Here is a 15,949-nt window from a genome sequence, read left to right as displayed (position 1 = left end):
ATAAGAATTATCCTGCAGCTTCCCACTGTTCTTCCCCACCACTCGGCATGGCTGGAAAGAGATGCCATCTGCATTCACTAATGAAAACTTGTTTAGGACAGGTGCACAGCAGAAAAGAGGGCAAGATGCCATTCAGGATACCACTAAAGGGTAAATTTAAATTTACATTAGCATAAGGCAGATTGAATATTTTTGCTGTCAGCGGTGAAATAATATATACTAAATACAAGCATCCATAACAGAGAGATGCCAAAGGATGGGGATGGGTTAGGAGGAGAAACGGACTCTTGTGCTAAGAAAGGAATGATTTATTACCATTTACACAACCTGGCATTTGTGCACACCAAAGGCCAGATTTTAGGAGTGCTCTGCTCCTGCAGTTTGGGGCCAGAATTTCAGTTGCAGACTCCGAGCCAGCTGCTCCCGGCGTTTCCCCAGTGTTTAATTTGCCATATGTCAATCAGAGTGTTGATTTGCAAGTGCTGCTAATAGGCAGTGCTGAGACATGAGGACAGTTGAAAATTTGGGAATGTGTCTTACTGGCAGCTTTTGAGCCCCAAACACTGGAAGTATTCAGAGGCCAGGATCCATGATTAGCCATGAGATAAATCAGGGACTGGAAAGCAGAAAAAAATGCAGTTAATGTGTCAGGATGTGCCTGAACAGGACATGCTCCATGGAAATCAGTGCTAAATGAGAGAATTAAGCACCAGGAAAGGCTGTGGCAAAATCACAAGAAACACTTCAAATAATGAGACAAAATCAGGGGCAAGAAAGAAATAAAATGAAGTAAAATCACTGAAGAAGCAATAAAATGCCATCACTGAAATCTGAGTGAGGCAAAATACCTTGGGATAAATGAAGATAGTCATCTTAAAAAATTTAGACATTTCAGTATGCCATTTTCCCCTGCTGTTGACAATTAACTCTCTGGTTGCTGTAATTGAGCAAGAATATCAAGAATGTTTTTTGTTGGATTCCTTGGAGCATTTGCTGGATCTTGTGCAGTGGCTGTGCAAAAGTGGGTTTGTTCTCCTTCGGGCTGAGAGGTGAAGTTAGGCTTTGGGAAAATACTCAAAGGAAAAAAATAGGAAAAGCAGAATTGAGAAAGAGATGTGTTGCTCATTACAAATAATTCCATGGTCCCCTTCGTGGGACTGGCTTCCCAGTGGGCAGGGTGATGGAGGAGAGAGGGCAGGGAGGTGTGAGGATGGACAGAAAGCTCCCTCCATGACCACCCCTGTCATTCCTTTGCAGTATTCAGGAGAAGTGCCTGAGAACAGAGTGGAGGTTGTGGTGGCAAACCTGACGGTGATGGACCGGGACCAGCCCCACTCTCCCAACTGGAACGCCATCTACCGCATCATCAGCGGGGACCCCTCGGGCCACTTCACCATCCGGACTGACCCCGTCACCAACGAGGGCATGGTCACCGTGGTGAAGGTAAGGGGGAAGCCAAAGCACACTGGGTTGTCACCCTTACAGCTGCAGGGATCGCCAGGAGCCTGCAGTTGTTCTGAGCCTTCCCTGCCTGGAAATACGAGTGCTTGGGTCTGTTGTTTCCCATCTCTTTGTGAGTAGGGAGTCCTGAATACTCTCCAGTGCATGGCACTGGTTCTGGGTTTCCCAGCTCAGCCCAGCCCACCATGAGCTTTCAAAAAAGCCTCACATGCTGCAGGGAGTCCCAGCACCGGAGCCTGACCTCCACCTCCTGCTTCTCCTTGGCTCTTTGAGCTCTGTAAGAGAAAACGAGACTGGGCTGGGCAGCCCTGCTCTTCTTGAGCCAGTAAAGCCCCTGTTTGTTGTGGATCAAGGGCACTGTTTCACTGCCTGGGTCAGTCAAGTGATCCTCTGTGAAAGCAGGGAGTGTAGGGGAGATCTCAGGAGGAGTGAATTTTCTGGTAACAGAAGGGAAGGAAATTTTCCCTTTGACTGAGTTGTTTGGCAGCAAAACTGTTGGAAAGATTTTCCTTTTCCTGGTATTAAGTGATAAATGCACAGTGTGGGACAGATCCTCAATTCAGGACAGCTCCACTCAAAGCCACCCCCCAGGCTGGATCAGCAGAAGATCTTGTCTAAAGACTCCCAAGAAATCAAACCAGAAATATCCACCATCCCTTCTTCCCTCCATGTGCTGGTACAGCTGGAAGCCTCAAGATACCTGCAGCAAGTGCCAAATTGTGTTTCCTTCCTTGCCTCCGTGTTTCCAAAGAACATTTCTCTATCTTCACTGGAGCATTCGCTTCTCTTTCAGTTTTGAGGCCAGTGAGTGTTTCTGCAGTCATTACACACAGCCAGGACACCACTGGATCCCTTCAGCGTTCACTGAAGCTCTTCCCAGATAAGATGCTTGTGGATGCTCCCTCTGCCTGCAAAAACAGCAAAGACATCACACAAAGGCTGTTGAGATGTGCAGGAGCTGCACAACACACACCATGCACTGCACGTGGGAAGGATTAATACCTGCTGGGGTGGATAAAGGCAGCACCTTCTGATAAGTCTGGCCTTCCCTGACAAAAAGTTTTAATCAACAACATAGGTAGAAATACTAAGTTTAAAGAGCAGCATGATTCAAGAATAGCTGTGTGTTGAGCCTTGCTTCCTTGTTATTAGCCAAACAGGTTGCAGTCATTCCTAATGTGTGCAGTTTGTCTCCTAGGAAAAATGGCATCAGTGAGATGCCAGTGAGGTCACGCTGGCAGGAACGTGTGAGCCTGTCCTGTTCCCTGACCCTTGGCCTAAGTGTGTGTGTCTGCAGATGCTGCTCTGCTGAAACTTCAAGGGACACATCATCCTACCTGCCAGATGGTATTTCAGCAAGGTCCTCTTAGTTATCACTTTTTATTGCTCTTACTATGAAACCCCTTCAAGCTTAGACACATGTAAATGGTTGTACATATGTGTGTAAGTATACACAAATCCAAATCTGTATTTTCTGCTTCAACAGAAAACATTCAGTGAAGAAAAGCACAAAAATTTAACTTCCACTGACATCAGCAGCCAGTCTGAAATCGAAATGCCAACATTTTCACTGCAAGTAGGGGAAGACCCCTTATTCCTAATCTTGCAAAGTGTCAGGACTGTAGTTTAAAGGCACATCAAAGTGAACAACAAGGGATTTGCATGATCAACACTGCTTCACAAGGAATTGTGCATAATGAACCATCCCTTATTCACAACTTGCAGGCAAAAAGCAGGGCAGATTTGTCAAGACACCATTGATGCCGGTGTTGATTTTCCACTGCTGTGTAACCCACAGTGATCACAAAGCAGAGAACCCCATGAAAATCCGAACTCATCAAGCTGAGCTCAGAGCTTGAAATTGCATTGGAAGTCCTCGCTACATCACCTCACCTGATCCTCCTGGGCTTTTTTGGTGTATTTTCAGCTAGGAGAATGAGTGAAATTGCTTGTGATTAAATTTTCATGGTGAAGAAGGGAAGACTCTTAGGATTCTGCCCTCTTTGAAATATTTTGTTCTCTGTTAATAAGTGAATATGCTTAAAGGTTTGGGGGATGTATTCTTATCAGACTGGGTGGCCAGTCAGAGCTTGTTCTTTGCTGTGTTGGAGCAGTTTCTTGCTGGTTTGATCACTGATGTGGGTTGAAAACACAGGTAAAAAATTAAAGTCAAGTAATGAACCATTTATTTACAGACCCTACATGGCTGGATTTTCACGTGGCTCTTCAAAGCCATTCATAGATAACTTCTGATGGAAGCAAAGGAGTGACAGCAGCAGTACAGGGAGGGGGGCTCTGTGCAGAATCCCACCACTTCAGCATTTTAGGGGCCTGAAATGGAGAGCCAGAAATCCTTCCAAACCAGATTTCCCTTTGGAGTTCAGATTATGCTCATGGGGGCCAATTTGCAGATGCCCTCAGCAAAACCCCATCTGTAGCTCCAGTGTGATCACCAAAAGTATAACATTTCCCATTTCTGTTCTTGCCTTTCCAAACCATTTCCATACTGTGCGAGACCCTAATCTTCAAAGAAAGCCTTGATCAAGGGCAGAGGGAAACTTCCCACTCAGCTGAGACACCGCAGAGTTGGAAGACAATCTCCCAGAGCAGCAGTGGCTGCCCTGTGGCAGCCAACTAAGTAAAATGTTATTATAAACTCTGCATGGATCAGAGCTGTGAATTTATAATGGAGATGCTGCTGAAGCTTCAGTTATTATTTGCCTCAACTATAACACGAGGCAAATTTGTTCACTTCAGTTCAAAGTACCCCGAGGAAAGGAGGACACATGGCAAGCCCTCGGCATCGCTCTGCTGCAGCCAGGTCGAAGGTGCTCGTGAAGGAGGAGGATGTGCAGCATCTCCAGGGGATATTTCACAGCCAGATCACACACCAAACATCCAGCAAGGAGTATCTGCAAAAGTGCTGCTTTTTAATTTCATGTCTAGTGCTTCTTGGACATGAAAGTGAAAAGTAGGCAAGAGTCCCACATGTCCTTGTCCCAAATGTAGCGGCTCTGTGGGATTTTTCAGGATCCTGCTGTCATAGAATCAAAGAAAATACTTCTAGGATCATCAAGTCCAGCTGTTAACCTAGCAATGCCAGGTCCACCATGTCCCTAAAACCACATCAAATGACCAGTGTACAGCATTTCCAGTGAGATGAATGGAGGGTGGAAGGGGTGAGTGTGGTGTGAGGAACACAGAGTGCTCTGTGCACCACTGTCCTCAGGGGGAGGCAGTTTTAGGGAGCAGAGGTATGAACAGCTCTGGTATAAATTGCTTATTAAGGTGTGAAAGAAGTTCTGCCTTAGGGCTGGACAGTGTCTGGCTGCAAGGGGCTGCTGTCCCGGGGTTCAATAGCCCAAACTGCCAGGACAGCACAGACACGGGGGTTTTTTTTTTGGTTTTTTTTTGTTTTTTTTTTTTTTGTTTGTTTGTTTGTTTTTTTTTTTCTTATTTACAAAACTGTGAAATAGGATTCAGTGGACACAGGAGAAATGAGCACACCAGCTCTGTCTTGCAGACTGAAGCGTGGTGGACGCTGATGACAGTGTGGTGACACTGATGCCTCCTCAGACAGCATTTGGGGTGCCTGATCCTGATCCAGCTCTGCTCCTTGCTTGATTTTTCTGCAGCCCAAGTTTTGTTGCTACCAGAAGAAAGACGAAGAAGCTGAGAGAGCAGCCCTACATTTTTGGGGGGGAAAAATCCCCACTACTTTACATCAGGCCACATCCTAGCAGAGCTGTGTGTGGTCAGTGTGTCCTGAGCATCAGCAGCAGGGAGCTGCCCGCATCATTCCCCATGGAGCTGCTCAGCCCCCAGCTGCCTCTGAGCCCCCTTTGGGGAGGGAGGTGCAGGGTGGCTGTGGACAGCCTAGCAAACAGAGCAGAATGAAAAAAAAAAATAAAGAAAAAAAAAAAAAAGAAAACGGAGGGAATATAAATTAGAGGGGATGTGAAAAAAAATTGAGGAAATGCATTAGTCAAATTGTTTCAAGGCCTTGAATAGTGTTTAAATGGGAACTTTTACCATGCATTGGTTTTGAATGCAGCACAAGTCCATGAGTCAGCACGAGTGGGTGTACTGGGAATCTTTATGCTTCCTTTTATTTATTAAATGTTGGCCCTGCCTGTCAGGAAGCCATTTAGCATTGGGAACATTTGCACTTCAATCGAGTAGAGATTCCGCTGTTTTACCTTTTGCCCCTGAAATTTGTTTCTCTCGTGTAGGCTCCTATGATTTGATTTCCCTCCTGACAATACTGGGTTTTAAACAGGACATGGCAGGCAGCTCCTGCTGCTGTAAATCCCTGTCCAAGTCGGTGTAGCTGTGGCGTTTTACACCCTGAGTGAGTGCTTTGCAGACTCAGTGCAGGAGAAGGTATTAGGGAGGATGGATAGGCTTCTAAATTTATAAATCACGGCAAAGCAGTTTTTAACAAGCAGAGGTGTGATCCTGCATAACTCAAGCCTCCTTGACAGATGATTAGTGACTTCCCTCATAATAATTAGTGGGATGGTTTAGAAACTATTATTACACTGGGCTCAGTCAGTCGTGCCAGCAAAGGCTTTTCACTCTGTCTGGCTCCTGGGACAGACACATTGTCTTCATGTGTGTGTTGAGAAGAGATCTGTGGCCTCCCAGCAGCAAAATCCAGCTGTAAGAGCTGTAGGCAACCTCCAGAGACCACGAGGTGCCTTGCAGGAGGATGAGAGGTCCCACTGGAAGGACCACCTGCTTAACCTGACCAGGGATTTTTCCTGGCAGCTCCACCTTTGCTTATAAACTCATTTAAGAGGGAAAATAAAGAGCCCTTCAGGCTCATGAGTCCACAGAGACTGTCCTGGTTCCACAGTCAGCAGTTTCAGTGCCAGTAGCAGTTTCACTGCTAAGTGCCTGTCCCATCCCTCTGAACAGGCTCCACCTGTTGCATCAGGTGGGTTTGTTCATTTGATGCTCAGCTCTCACAGGCAGGTTGTCTGTTGGAAACCACTTAGCATTGGAGCAAAACACAAGGCAAATGCTCCCTGCTGTTTGCAGTTTTTCCTTTGTGGAATTTTTTTAACTACTTGACCCTCCAAAAACTGGGAGGCCAAATCCTCCACTGGATTGAAGTTGCTCTGGATTTACACCTTCAAAAGAACTGAGCTCAGGAGGAAACAAGATCAGGCTATGACTTTGATATCATCTGCCTTCTAGTCTTGCAGCTTCCAGCCAGAAGGTAGAATTTATCCTCTGCTTGGCTCTATACTTGCTTGTTTCTTTGTTTTAGGCAGTTGATTACGAGATGAACAGAGCTTTCATGCTGACAGTGATGGTATCAAACCAAGCTCCCCTGGCCAGTGGCATCCAGATGTCCTTCCAGTCGACAGCAGGAGTCACCATTTCAGTCACAGATGTCAACGAAGCACCGTATTTCCCAACGAACCACAAGCTGATCAGGCTGGAGGAAGGGGTGCCGACGGGGACGGTCCTGACCACGTTTTCGGCGGTGGATCCCGATCGCTTCATGCAGCAGGCAGTAAGGTGGGACACCAGGCAGCCTGGGGGCTCCCCTGCAGCTGGGGGGTTCAGCTGCACGAGTCTGGGGAGCCAAGCAGCTGAAAGCTGGTTCCCAAACTGGCTGGTGGGATATGAATGAGATCTTGGCAGGGAGTGGCACCTGCAGTCGAGCACTTGCAGTGTCCTGCAAGTCTGTAAACTCACAACCCCACCCTGCTCCAGGTAGGCCAGGCTCTGAGCAGTTGGGTCAAGGAGAGCAGAGTTGGATCCTGTATTACTGGCTTGCTGTGGGGCAGATCACACCTTCAAATGAAGCAGATTGACGGGTTGTTACAGAGGTCAGGGCTGCTTTGCACCCAGTCTTCGGCTCTGCTTCACCCAGGGTGTTCTGACCTGTGTGGTTCATGCATTTCATAAACACAGAGGTTTAGAAAAAGGTATCTTTGTTATTTCTGTTTTATTCGGGGGAAACTGAGGCATAGAAAGGGGTTTTCAAAGGGAATGGCTTTGATTTTTAATCATGCCTTGCGATGCTTCCGGAGCATTTAGGCTGAACCTTGCTTAACAGCACAGTGCAAGAGGAGCTGTCCCTAGTTCAGAGCAAGGCTGGTGGGGTTACAAAAAGCTGCTGGGCAGGCTTTTAAAGTGCCAAATTGTTTAGTGTTGCCTGAGCAGTCAAACACCCATTCACAGGCCATTGGCACTTGGTCTGTATCTCACCAGTGCTCCCCTTGCCTGCTCCCAGTAGGTGCAATTTCCTCCAACCTTCCCTTTCTCTTCAGAGCACCTGCCTAACATAACCTCCTCCTTAGCTGCTTTCCCTGTGAATGGGATTCAGCTGGCAAAATTTTAACCTTGTAAAAGTCAGATTTCTATCCAAGCAGCTTAAGATCACTTTTAATTCATGCTGTGACCAGGAGGATGTCACTGACTCTGTTTTGTCCCACCTGGGCAGACGAGGGACTGAATCCAGGGTCCAGGACCCCAGCTCACACGCCTTCCCAGCAGGAAATAATTGGCAGAAAAGCGTAGGTGAGAATGAGTCCTTGTGACACTTTCACAACTATTTCAGCTCCCTCCGTGCAGACAGGAAATGCATTTCCTGCTCTTGGATACTTTTACATCCACAGAAATTGTTTTCTTTTTTGCTCCCAGTCTGTAAGAGCTGAGGTATTTTTGGCAAAAACTGAGTATACGATGTGACCATGGCTGAGGCCACTTAAACTTGCATCAGTTGTGACATTATGTGTCAGGAAGAGTTTGAAATATTTCACCTGGCACAGAGCTGTCGGGTCTAGAAAATGGTAGTTTATTCACTGCCTCATCTTGTTGTCTTTAGACAGGAACTGTGACTTTGGAGGAAAGAGACCATCCTAACTAACAAGCCCATTTTTCTTATGTTCTTTTTGAAATATTGGCCTTTGAAGGGTCTTTATTTCCCTGATGTCTGTACCAAGGCTGGTTTTCAGAGGAGAGAACAACTCATTTGTGATTGAGTACCCCCTCCAACCTGGAGGGGGGTGATCTGTAATCCAAACGAGCGCCTGCTGTTCCTGTCATTGCACAGGGCTTGTGTAGGGTCTGCTAAGGCTTCCTGTGAGTATGAGCAGCCAGTTACTTGAGTTGTTTCTTTCTAGGGCTTCCAGGACATTTATTTTGTGCATCCACCAGCACCTCATTTCCAAACCCCAGTACAATCTCTCTCCCTTTGCATCAGGACAGTCAATGCACAGGCTTTGCAAGAAGCACTGGGGTGGTTTTGGGGTCCTGTCTTTGTGAGATGTAAAGAAGATATTTTATTTTTTACTTCACAGTTGGCATTGGTGAGTTAGGAAAAAAGATATCCAAAAGGCTAAACCTACAGATCCATGATAAGCACTTTGCAGAGTTGATCCAGCTGCTAGAGCCTTGCATACAAATTTCAGTCTCTAAATAATCTTTGATGAAATAGAGATTTTACAAATAGAAGATGAGGAAGCAGGAGCATCTCCAGTAATGCACAGCTTGGCATGGGCAGTGTCACACCTCAGGTTATTCTCATTAGCCACAGACACATTCACAAAGCCAGCTTTGAAACTGGATTCCTGGTCATTTAGCAGAGAAAGGGCAGGAGCCTCACAGCAGTGATACTGAAATGAAAACATCCCAAAGAGTCTAGCTCCATGAAATGTAATTCCTTCCTTTGGCAGGAGTTTGTGCAGCTGTGTGTTATTTTTCTCTTCACATGGATTGACTCAGCTCAAGTTTCCCTTTGAATTTCTGCTTCAAACAGCCCAGTTCTGGAAAGGGATATTCACCAGAAGCCAGTAATGCTCTCACCTGCATATCTAATGACAAATTATATAAAACTATCAGCAGGTCTGAGTTACCCATTAAATAAGCTCAGCTTCTCTTTGCTTATTTCAGTAATTTATAGTCTGGCCATTTATTAGCTTCCAGTTGGATAGTTATGGTCTATCTCACTTCAAACAGTACAAAACTGGGAGGCAGAACAGCAAGAAAACAAGCGAGTAAGAAGGATGAACTGAACACACTGATCTGGAGAACACGGGAAAAGTTTGCCCAAAAAAACCCTATGTTCTCAGCTGGTTTCATGGGACATGAATAGACAACAGCTGTAAATTGACTGAGTAGTTGGGAGGTGACTCTGATGGTATGGTATTCCCAAACTGTTGTTTATTAGTGGTGGGCAGAAAACAGGAATATCTTTGACTTTAAAAACCTGTTTTCAGAAGAACAAGGTCAGGAGCAGGAAAAAAGCAGGAATCCATCCTCTAATTCAGGCATATGAATGCAGTGGTCATTGCAGACCCCGTTTCTGCTCAGCTGCAGAGACCTCAGGAAATGTCCTCTGCTAGCAGCAGGAAACTGGCATGTAAGTGGCACTTAGTGGAAAGGAGAACCTTTAAAACTAAAGTAATTGAAAAATTGAATAACTGTAAAGGTCAAAAACCGGATACTCAATTAGCATTGTGTTTGTCAACAAAACCAGTTATCCAAAGGTCCTTTGAATCACAGGTCAGGAGTCCAGAAAAAAAACGTATTTCAAGCAATATTAAGGATATGTCAGTGAAAAGACTGCCATGTATTTATTTCCTTTCTCTGTAGATACTCTAAGCTGTCAGATCCTGCAAACTGGCTGAACATTAATGCCACAAATGGTCAGATCACTACTGCTGCTGTCCTTGATCGAGAGTCAGACTACATTAAGAATAATGTCTACGAGGCCACATTCTTGGCAGCTGACAACGGTGAGCCCAGGCTTCACATTGTTCATGCTTCAATAAGACTCTAATGTGATGCATTAAGAGAAATGATGCCCTGACAGAGTTGTCAGTATAAGTTATCTTTTTCCCAGGTTTTTATGGTCAAAAATGTGAAAGTGGGACGGGAAATTGCTGGAGTAAATTAAATGTGCACAGTATATGGAGAGTGTTATTAAGGGAAAGGGAGGACAAATGGAAAATTGATCTGGGGAATTCAGTGTAGCGGTGTAGCCTGAACTTAAAAAAGTGTCAAAGGGATGTGCTCTCCAGGGGCTGCCGAGCACACCGGTCCTGGTAATCCTCCCAAAGGCACTGATCAGAGCATTCAGCAAGCCTTCCGTCAGGAAACCAGAAATAACTTTATGGGATGGCAGGAGGGTGTTAAAAATAAGCCCATCTGTTGAACCGTGGTGGCTTTCATAAAAGGTGTGTCTGTCACTGGAGCTGGGCTCTTTCTGGCCACTGCCTTCCTGAAATGTGCAGCCATCATCAGATCATCTGGGTGCTGCTGTGCCTATTACCAAAGCCACTCAGGCCAGTCAGATCTCCTGGAGAAGTTCTGTTTGCTCTTCTCTTGGAAGATCACTTGGTGGTTCTAGTCCAGTCAGCACTGAGAACTTCTGCGCTGGCCTTGCTCAAGGGCAAGTGGCCCAGTGATGCTGGCCTGCTTTTCTCTTCCTAATCCTGGTTAGGAGGAACTGATGAGTTTTGATAACCACACCCAAATGTGTCCATGCTGGTATTTCATTCTTCAGTTCCTCCATCTGGAAAAGGTTCAGGAGTTTCCCAGGACAAGGAGAAGGCCTTCCTCCCCCTCACCCACCCTCATTTCCCGCTGCAGGATGCTGAGCACTCAAACCAGAGCCCTGCTTCAGCAGCACAGTTCAGTCTAGGCTTGGCTGTGAGCACCTAAATATATTGCTCATACTCTGCAGGTGCTTTCAGGGCAGTGTTTGTGTGATCCCTCAGGCTGGAGGTGCTGTGGTCATTATGAGCAGATTCGGTGGTGGTTGCAGGGCAAAGGAAAACTTCCTCCCTCTGGGGTTCCATGCATCACTTCAGTCATTGCATCCCAGGTCACAGGGGTGAGGGAAACTCATGGAAGAGTTTCAGTGCTGAGGAGCTGTACCAAGAAGTGCATTTTGCCCCTTCATTGCACCATGAATGGTAGGACTCACCCCACAGCCCCATCCTGAGCTTCCTCTGCATGAAGACAACCAGGACAGGGAAATTCAAAATATTCTCAAATGGGTCTAATGGTGTTCATCTGGAAAACCACAGGGCAAAACAGGTCAAATGAGTAGGCCAAGGCTGTTCACAGATGCAGTGGTAGAGTTTGAACCTATCAATCTAATCCTCCCCTCCTGACCTTGCAAATTCAGGCACTGGTGCAACATGATGGGGAGTTAACCCCTTTCCCTGGCTGTGGTGCTGATGCAGCAGTGCATCAGCACCTCTACATCCATCATTCAGCAGCTCAGAAAGTGAGGGCCTAGATAAATCTCTTTATTCTGAAAAATTAATCTATGACTGGTATATTGCAGCCATTAAAATGCACATAAAGCAACACCTTATTTAAAATTCTGTCTAGAGTGCTTAGGATAACAGCTAAAGTTTCATCTAGGCTAATAGACTCTTACCACATTGCTCCCAAGTTCCAGGTTCTTCAGCATAAAAGAAAAGCCTTGGGTCAAGGGTTTTGCTGGGGATTTTTCTCTCTTTCTTGAAGAAGCAGCAGCATCTTCTTTCCTTGAAGTTCTTTTTGCTGTTCTCAGTACATGATAAAAAAGAAGTTTAGCCAGTACTCCTTGGACATGCTCTTTTTCTCTCTCTCTGGGCTCCAGTGTAGAGATCCTGTCTTTAAGAAAAGTCTTGGCTGCAATGTAAGGAGGGCAAAAAGGGAGTCCTAATCAACAGCATGGTTTTGACCTGGTTTCTGAGGAGAGAGTCCCTTGGATCACACTTGTGTCTGCACAAGAGTGGAGCCTGCCAGTGTTTGAACCCCTCAGCCAATTTCAGCCAATCTCCCAGGGAAGCTGAGAGCTTAAATGTGTCATATTCCAGCAGGTTTCATGAAACAAAGAGCTGAGCTTGAAAACCTGGGCTTAGATCTTGCTGTGGGAATGCAGACACTGGCCCTGTGAAAAAGGCGGTGATGGAGAATTCAACAGTTAAATCTAGATGCAGGAGTTGTATTGTCTTCTTCCTTTTGTTATTAATATTTCAGTCTTAATTTCAGGGACCAGACCAGCTTCTCCACTGGAATCAGTGGTGCTATTTTAGTCCTCATCTCTGAGGATAAAGTCCTAGGATCCTTCATTGCACATCAGTACCTGTTCTATGTCCTTGCTCTCCCCATATAAGACAGCTGAAATAATGTGAAATTTGTAGAACTTGGCCATTTAAAGAATTGTTTACTTTTCATTTTTCCTAAAACTGCCCCAGAACTGCACTCAGGGATACAAAGAAACGAGAATACCAGGACTCAGATCCCAACAATACTCAATGGCCCAACAAAAGTGCATTTGTATGTGCAGCAATTGCAGGTTATCTCAGCCACGTGCCAGTTAGTGCCTCTCAGGTCTGAAGGTTTGTGTTCACTCTGTCTCAGAGGTTACAGTGCTTTTATCCCAGAAGATACTCTGGGTAATGGGAAAGCAGTAAAATCACTTTGCTTGGTCCCAAAAGTCAGTTTTCATGTCCAGCCCTGGTATCCTGGTGGGCTGTCTGCCTCTCCAGAAGCTTTCAAGGCTGATCAAAAGACATTGTTTTAGAGGGAGATCTACCCCGTGCTTACAGGATGAAAGGATGAGAGTCCATGATTGAAGAGCTTGTGTGGGAACCATGAAAAAAGGATTTCCAGGGCTCCTTCAGAATCTTTGAGGCTCCCTTGAGACATGGAGAAAGGAATGTAGGAAGGAAGGTCTGTGGAAGCAGAAGCCTGATGGGGAAGTGGTTTGTGTGGCTTTGTATCTAGCACTAGGAGGAAGGGCCAGGACTGAAAATACAAACTTCAAAAAGAATTGCTGAAGCCATGCTGCCAGATGAGAGAGGCAGGCAGAGGGCAAGCCAACACAGAGCTAAATGTGTGGGGAGAGAAATAAAAAACACTGTGCCATTTCTGGGAAGGCTGTTCTCTAATGCCAGGGCAGATACTACTTTGTGTGAGTAGGCATTAGTCTGCAAATGTGGCTCTCCATCAAGAAGGGGTGGAGGACTAGGACTGCTGTGACATCCCTGCTGGTTGGGACAGACGTGGAGAGGATGGGGAATTGTGTATTGGGACATAACACTGCTGCTGGGAGTTAGTGGCATCACCCAGCAGGTCTGGTGATGGCTCATACTGTGGGCTTCGAGCAGGGATCTCTCACCACTAAAGCTGGGGCTGGATGTGGGATGTGCTGGGGAGTTGGGCTTTCTTTGGAGCAGAGTAATGATCTGCAAAGCTGAAAACTGGCCAGCAAGTGCTACAGTAAATGCTGACCAATGGGTTACACTATGTAGATTTTTCTCCCCTCCAAGCCCCCTTCTTCCTCTTGTCAGCTCTCTTTCTAATGGTTTTTCTTCTTCAAAACAGCCATTACCAAGATTCGCAGGAGCAGCTTGGCATCACCTGCTTGCAGTTTTAGTTTGACTAGGGGCATTGCTGTAGGCTACAGATCTGCAGAACTCAACCTCCTGTTCTGCAGGAGTGAAAAACAGCAACATTAGGAGGCTTGGGGAAGTTTTATACCGCGTAAAGCAAGGGACCATGAAAGTGCAGTATGTCCCTAATAAGGTCCAGGGAGGGAAGGTGAAAATCCTGGTTTGCTGGAACTGTAAGGTAGAGGGGGGCTGGTCCGTGGTGTTGCCAATCCCGCTGCTTCCCAGGTGGTGCTCACAGGTCCCTGTGTCCCGTGCAGGAATTCCCCCTGCCAGCGGCACCGGCACTCTGCAGATCTACCTGATCGACATCAACGACAATGCCCCGGAGCTGCTGCCAAAGGAGGCGCAGATCTGTGAGAAGCCAAACCTCAATGTCATCAACATCACGGCCGCGGATGCTGACATCGATCCAAACGTGGGGCCCTTCGTCTTCGAGCTGCCAAGTGTGCCATCTGCAGTGAGGAAGAACTGGACCATCACACGGCTCAATGGTAAATGGGGCAGGCAATCCTGAGCACATTTGGGCTCTGGTTCGCTAATGAGCCGCACGTGTGGCTTCCAACTTCAAAACTTTCCCACTTTTTTAATCCGATTTTTATTTTTTACAGCACATTATGGCTGACATTATAGACAAGATAGTTAATCAGAAGTGATTTGTATCAGACCTGCAGCATAACTCTAAGAGCCTTGGCACTTGGCTTTTTTTAATGCAGTTCATAATTATGAACAGTTATCAGTAGTGAACAGAGTATAAATCATCCATAATGGCCAAGGGGAAAAAAGCTATTATCAGTCTTCCTTATGTTCCTCCAGTGTAATTGTCATAAGCCACAATCAGGATCAATGTTCATTTCTCTGGCCATAATTGCATAGAGGCAGCCTTTTAATTTACCATGGAACCAGGAGGGTTAGGTAAGTGTGAAGATTACCAGTATGTGAAGGATTTTTATATTGCAGTGTGCAACCACAAATGGCCCTAATTGCTCTGCTTATTGGCAGTTTCAGCAGAGGATGGAAAATAGCGTGGAGTTGGGGGCTGGTTTTGGCTTCAGTGCTGGTCCCTCTCTCTGAGCTCTGGCAGAGGGTGCTAGACCAGGGGCAACAGCTTGTGCCCTCACAGCTCAGGGCTCACTCACAACGGGATTACCTGGCTGTGCCTGTCATCAATGAGTCCCCAAAATCCTCAGGGGGAAGGGTGACTGAGTACAGAACCTGCACAAGTGGCCAGGGGCAGCCCAGCCTCAGGAAGCATTATCCATGGGCTCCTATTTGTGTTTGATGCCATTTTGAACACATGCACGTGGATTTGCATGTGGCATCCAGGTAGTTGAGTGCAGCAGTGAGAGCACACAGTACTTCACAAAGCACAGGCTGCTTGTTGGCCAGACTGTTGGGGCAGAGGTCTGAGGCTGTCCTGCCCAGGTGTGTTGTTGCTAACCTCTTCCGCAGGGCTCAGAAGAGGGCTCTAGCAGAGAAGCCTGCACAAGTGTGGCTGCAAGGCTCTACCAATGTCTGTCATCTGTCTGTCTGTCTGTCTTGGTCTCCAGGGGACTATGCCCAGCTCAGTTTGCGGATCATGTACCTGGAAGCAGGAGTGTACGATGTGCCCATCATCGTGACAGACTCAGGAAACCCCCCCTTGTACAACACCTCTGTCATCAAGGTGAAGGTGTGCCCGTGTGACGAGAACGGCGACTGCACCACCATCGGGGCCGTGGCTGCTGCAGGGCTGGGCACGGGGGCCATCATTGCCATCCTGATCTGCATCATCATCTTACTGAGTGAGTACCACAGGACCTGGCCTAAAACTACAGACTGCCTTGGGTTGGAAGGGACCTTAAATTCCATCTTGTTCCAACCCTCCTGTCACAGGCAGGGACACCTTCCACTATCCCAGGTTGCTCCAAGCCCCATGCCGTGGACACTTCCAGGGATGGGACAGCCACAGCTTCTCTAGGCACCCTGTGCCACACCCTCACAGTAAAGAATTTCTTCCTAAAATCTGCTCTAAATCTACCCTCCTGCACGTTTCCCAGTTCTTCTTTCCTATAGAGCTTGTATTTTTCAAGCTC

General features: G+C 46.6%; 1 protein-coding gene across 2 annotated transcripts in view; it reads left to right on the top strand.

The window, feature by feature from the left end:
• The window catches only part of CDH4 (cadherin 4), a 423,802-nt gene that overhangs the window by 395,065 nt on the left and 12,788 nt on the right, over positions 1-15,949 (top strand). For both annotated transcript variants that reach the window (XM_068207967.1, XM_068207968.1), the window contains 5 exons: positions 1,258-1,443; positions 6,737-6,990; positions 10,075-10,217; positions 14,135-14,368; positions 15,425-15,658. In XM_068207967.1, coding sequence (XP_068064068.1) covers positions 1,258-1,443; positions 6,737-6,990; positions 10,075-10,217; positions 14,135-14,368; positions 15,425-15,658 — 1,051 coding nt within the window. The remainder of the gene's footprint in view (positions 1-1,257; positions 1,444-6,736; positions 6,991-10,074; positions 10,218-14,134; positions 14,369-15,424; positions 15,659-15,949) is intronic.

This window comes from Anomalospiza imberbis, chromosome 17 (assembly GCF_031753505.1).
Source record: "Anomalospiza imberbis isolate Cuckoo-Finch-1a 21T00152 chromosome 17, ASM3175350v1, whole genome shotgun sequence".
NCBI lineage: Eukaryota > Metazoa > Chordata > Aves > Passeriformes > Viduidae > Anomalospiza > Anomalospiza imberbis.
This window is presented reverse-complemented; position numbering and strand designations above follow the sequence as displayed.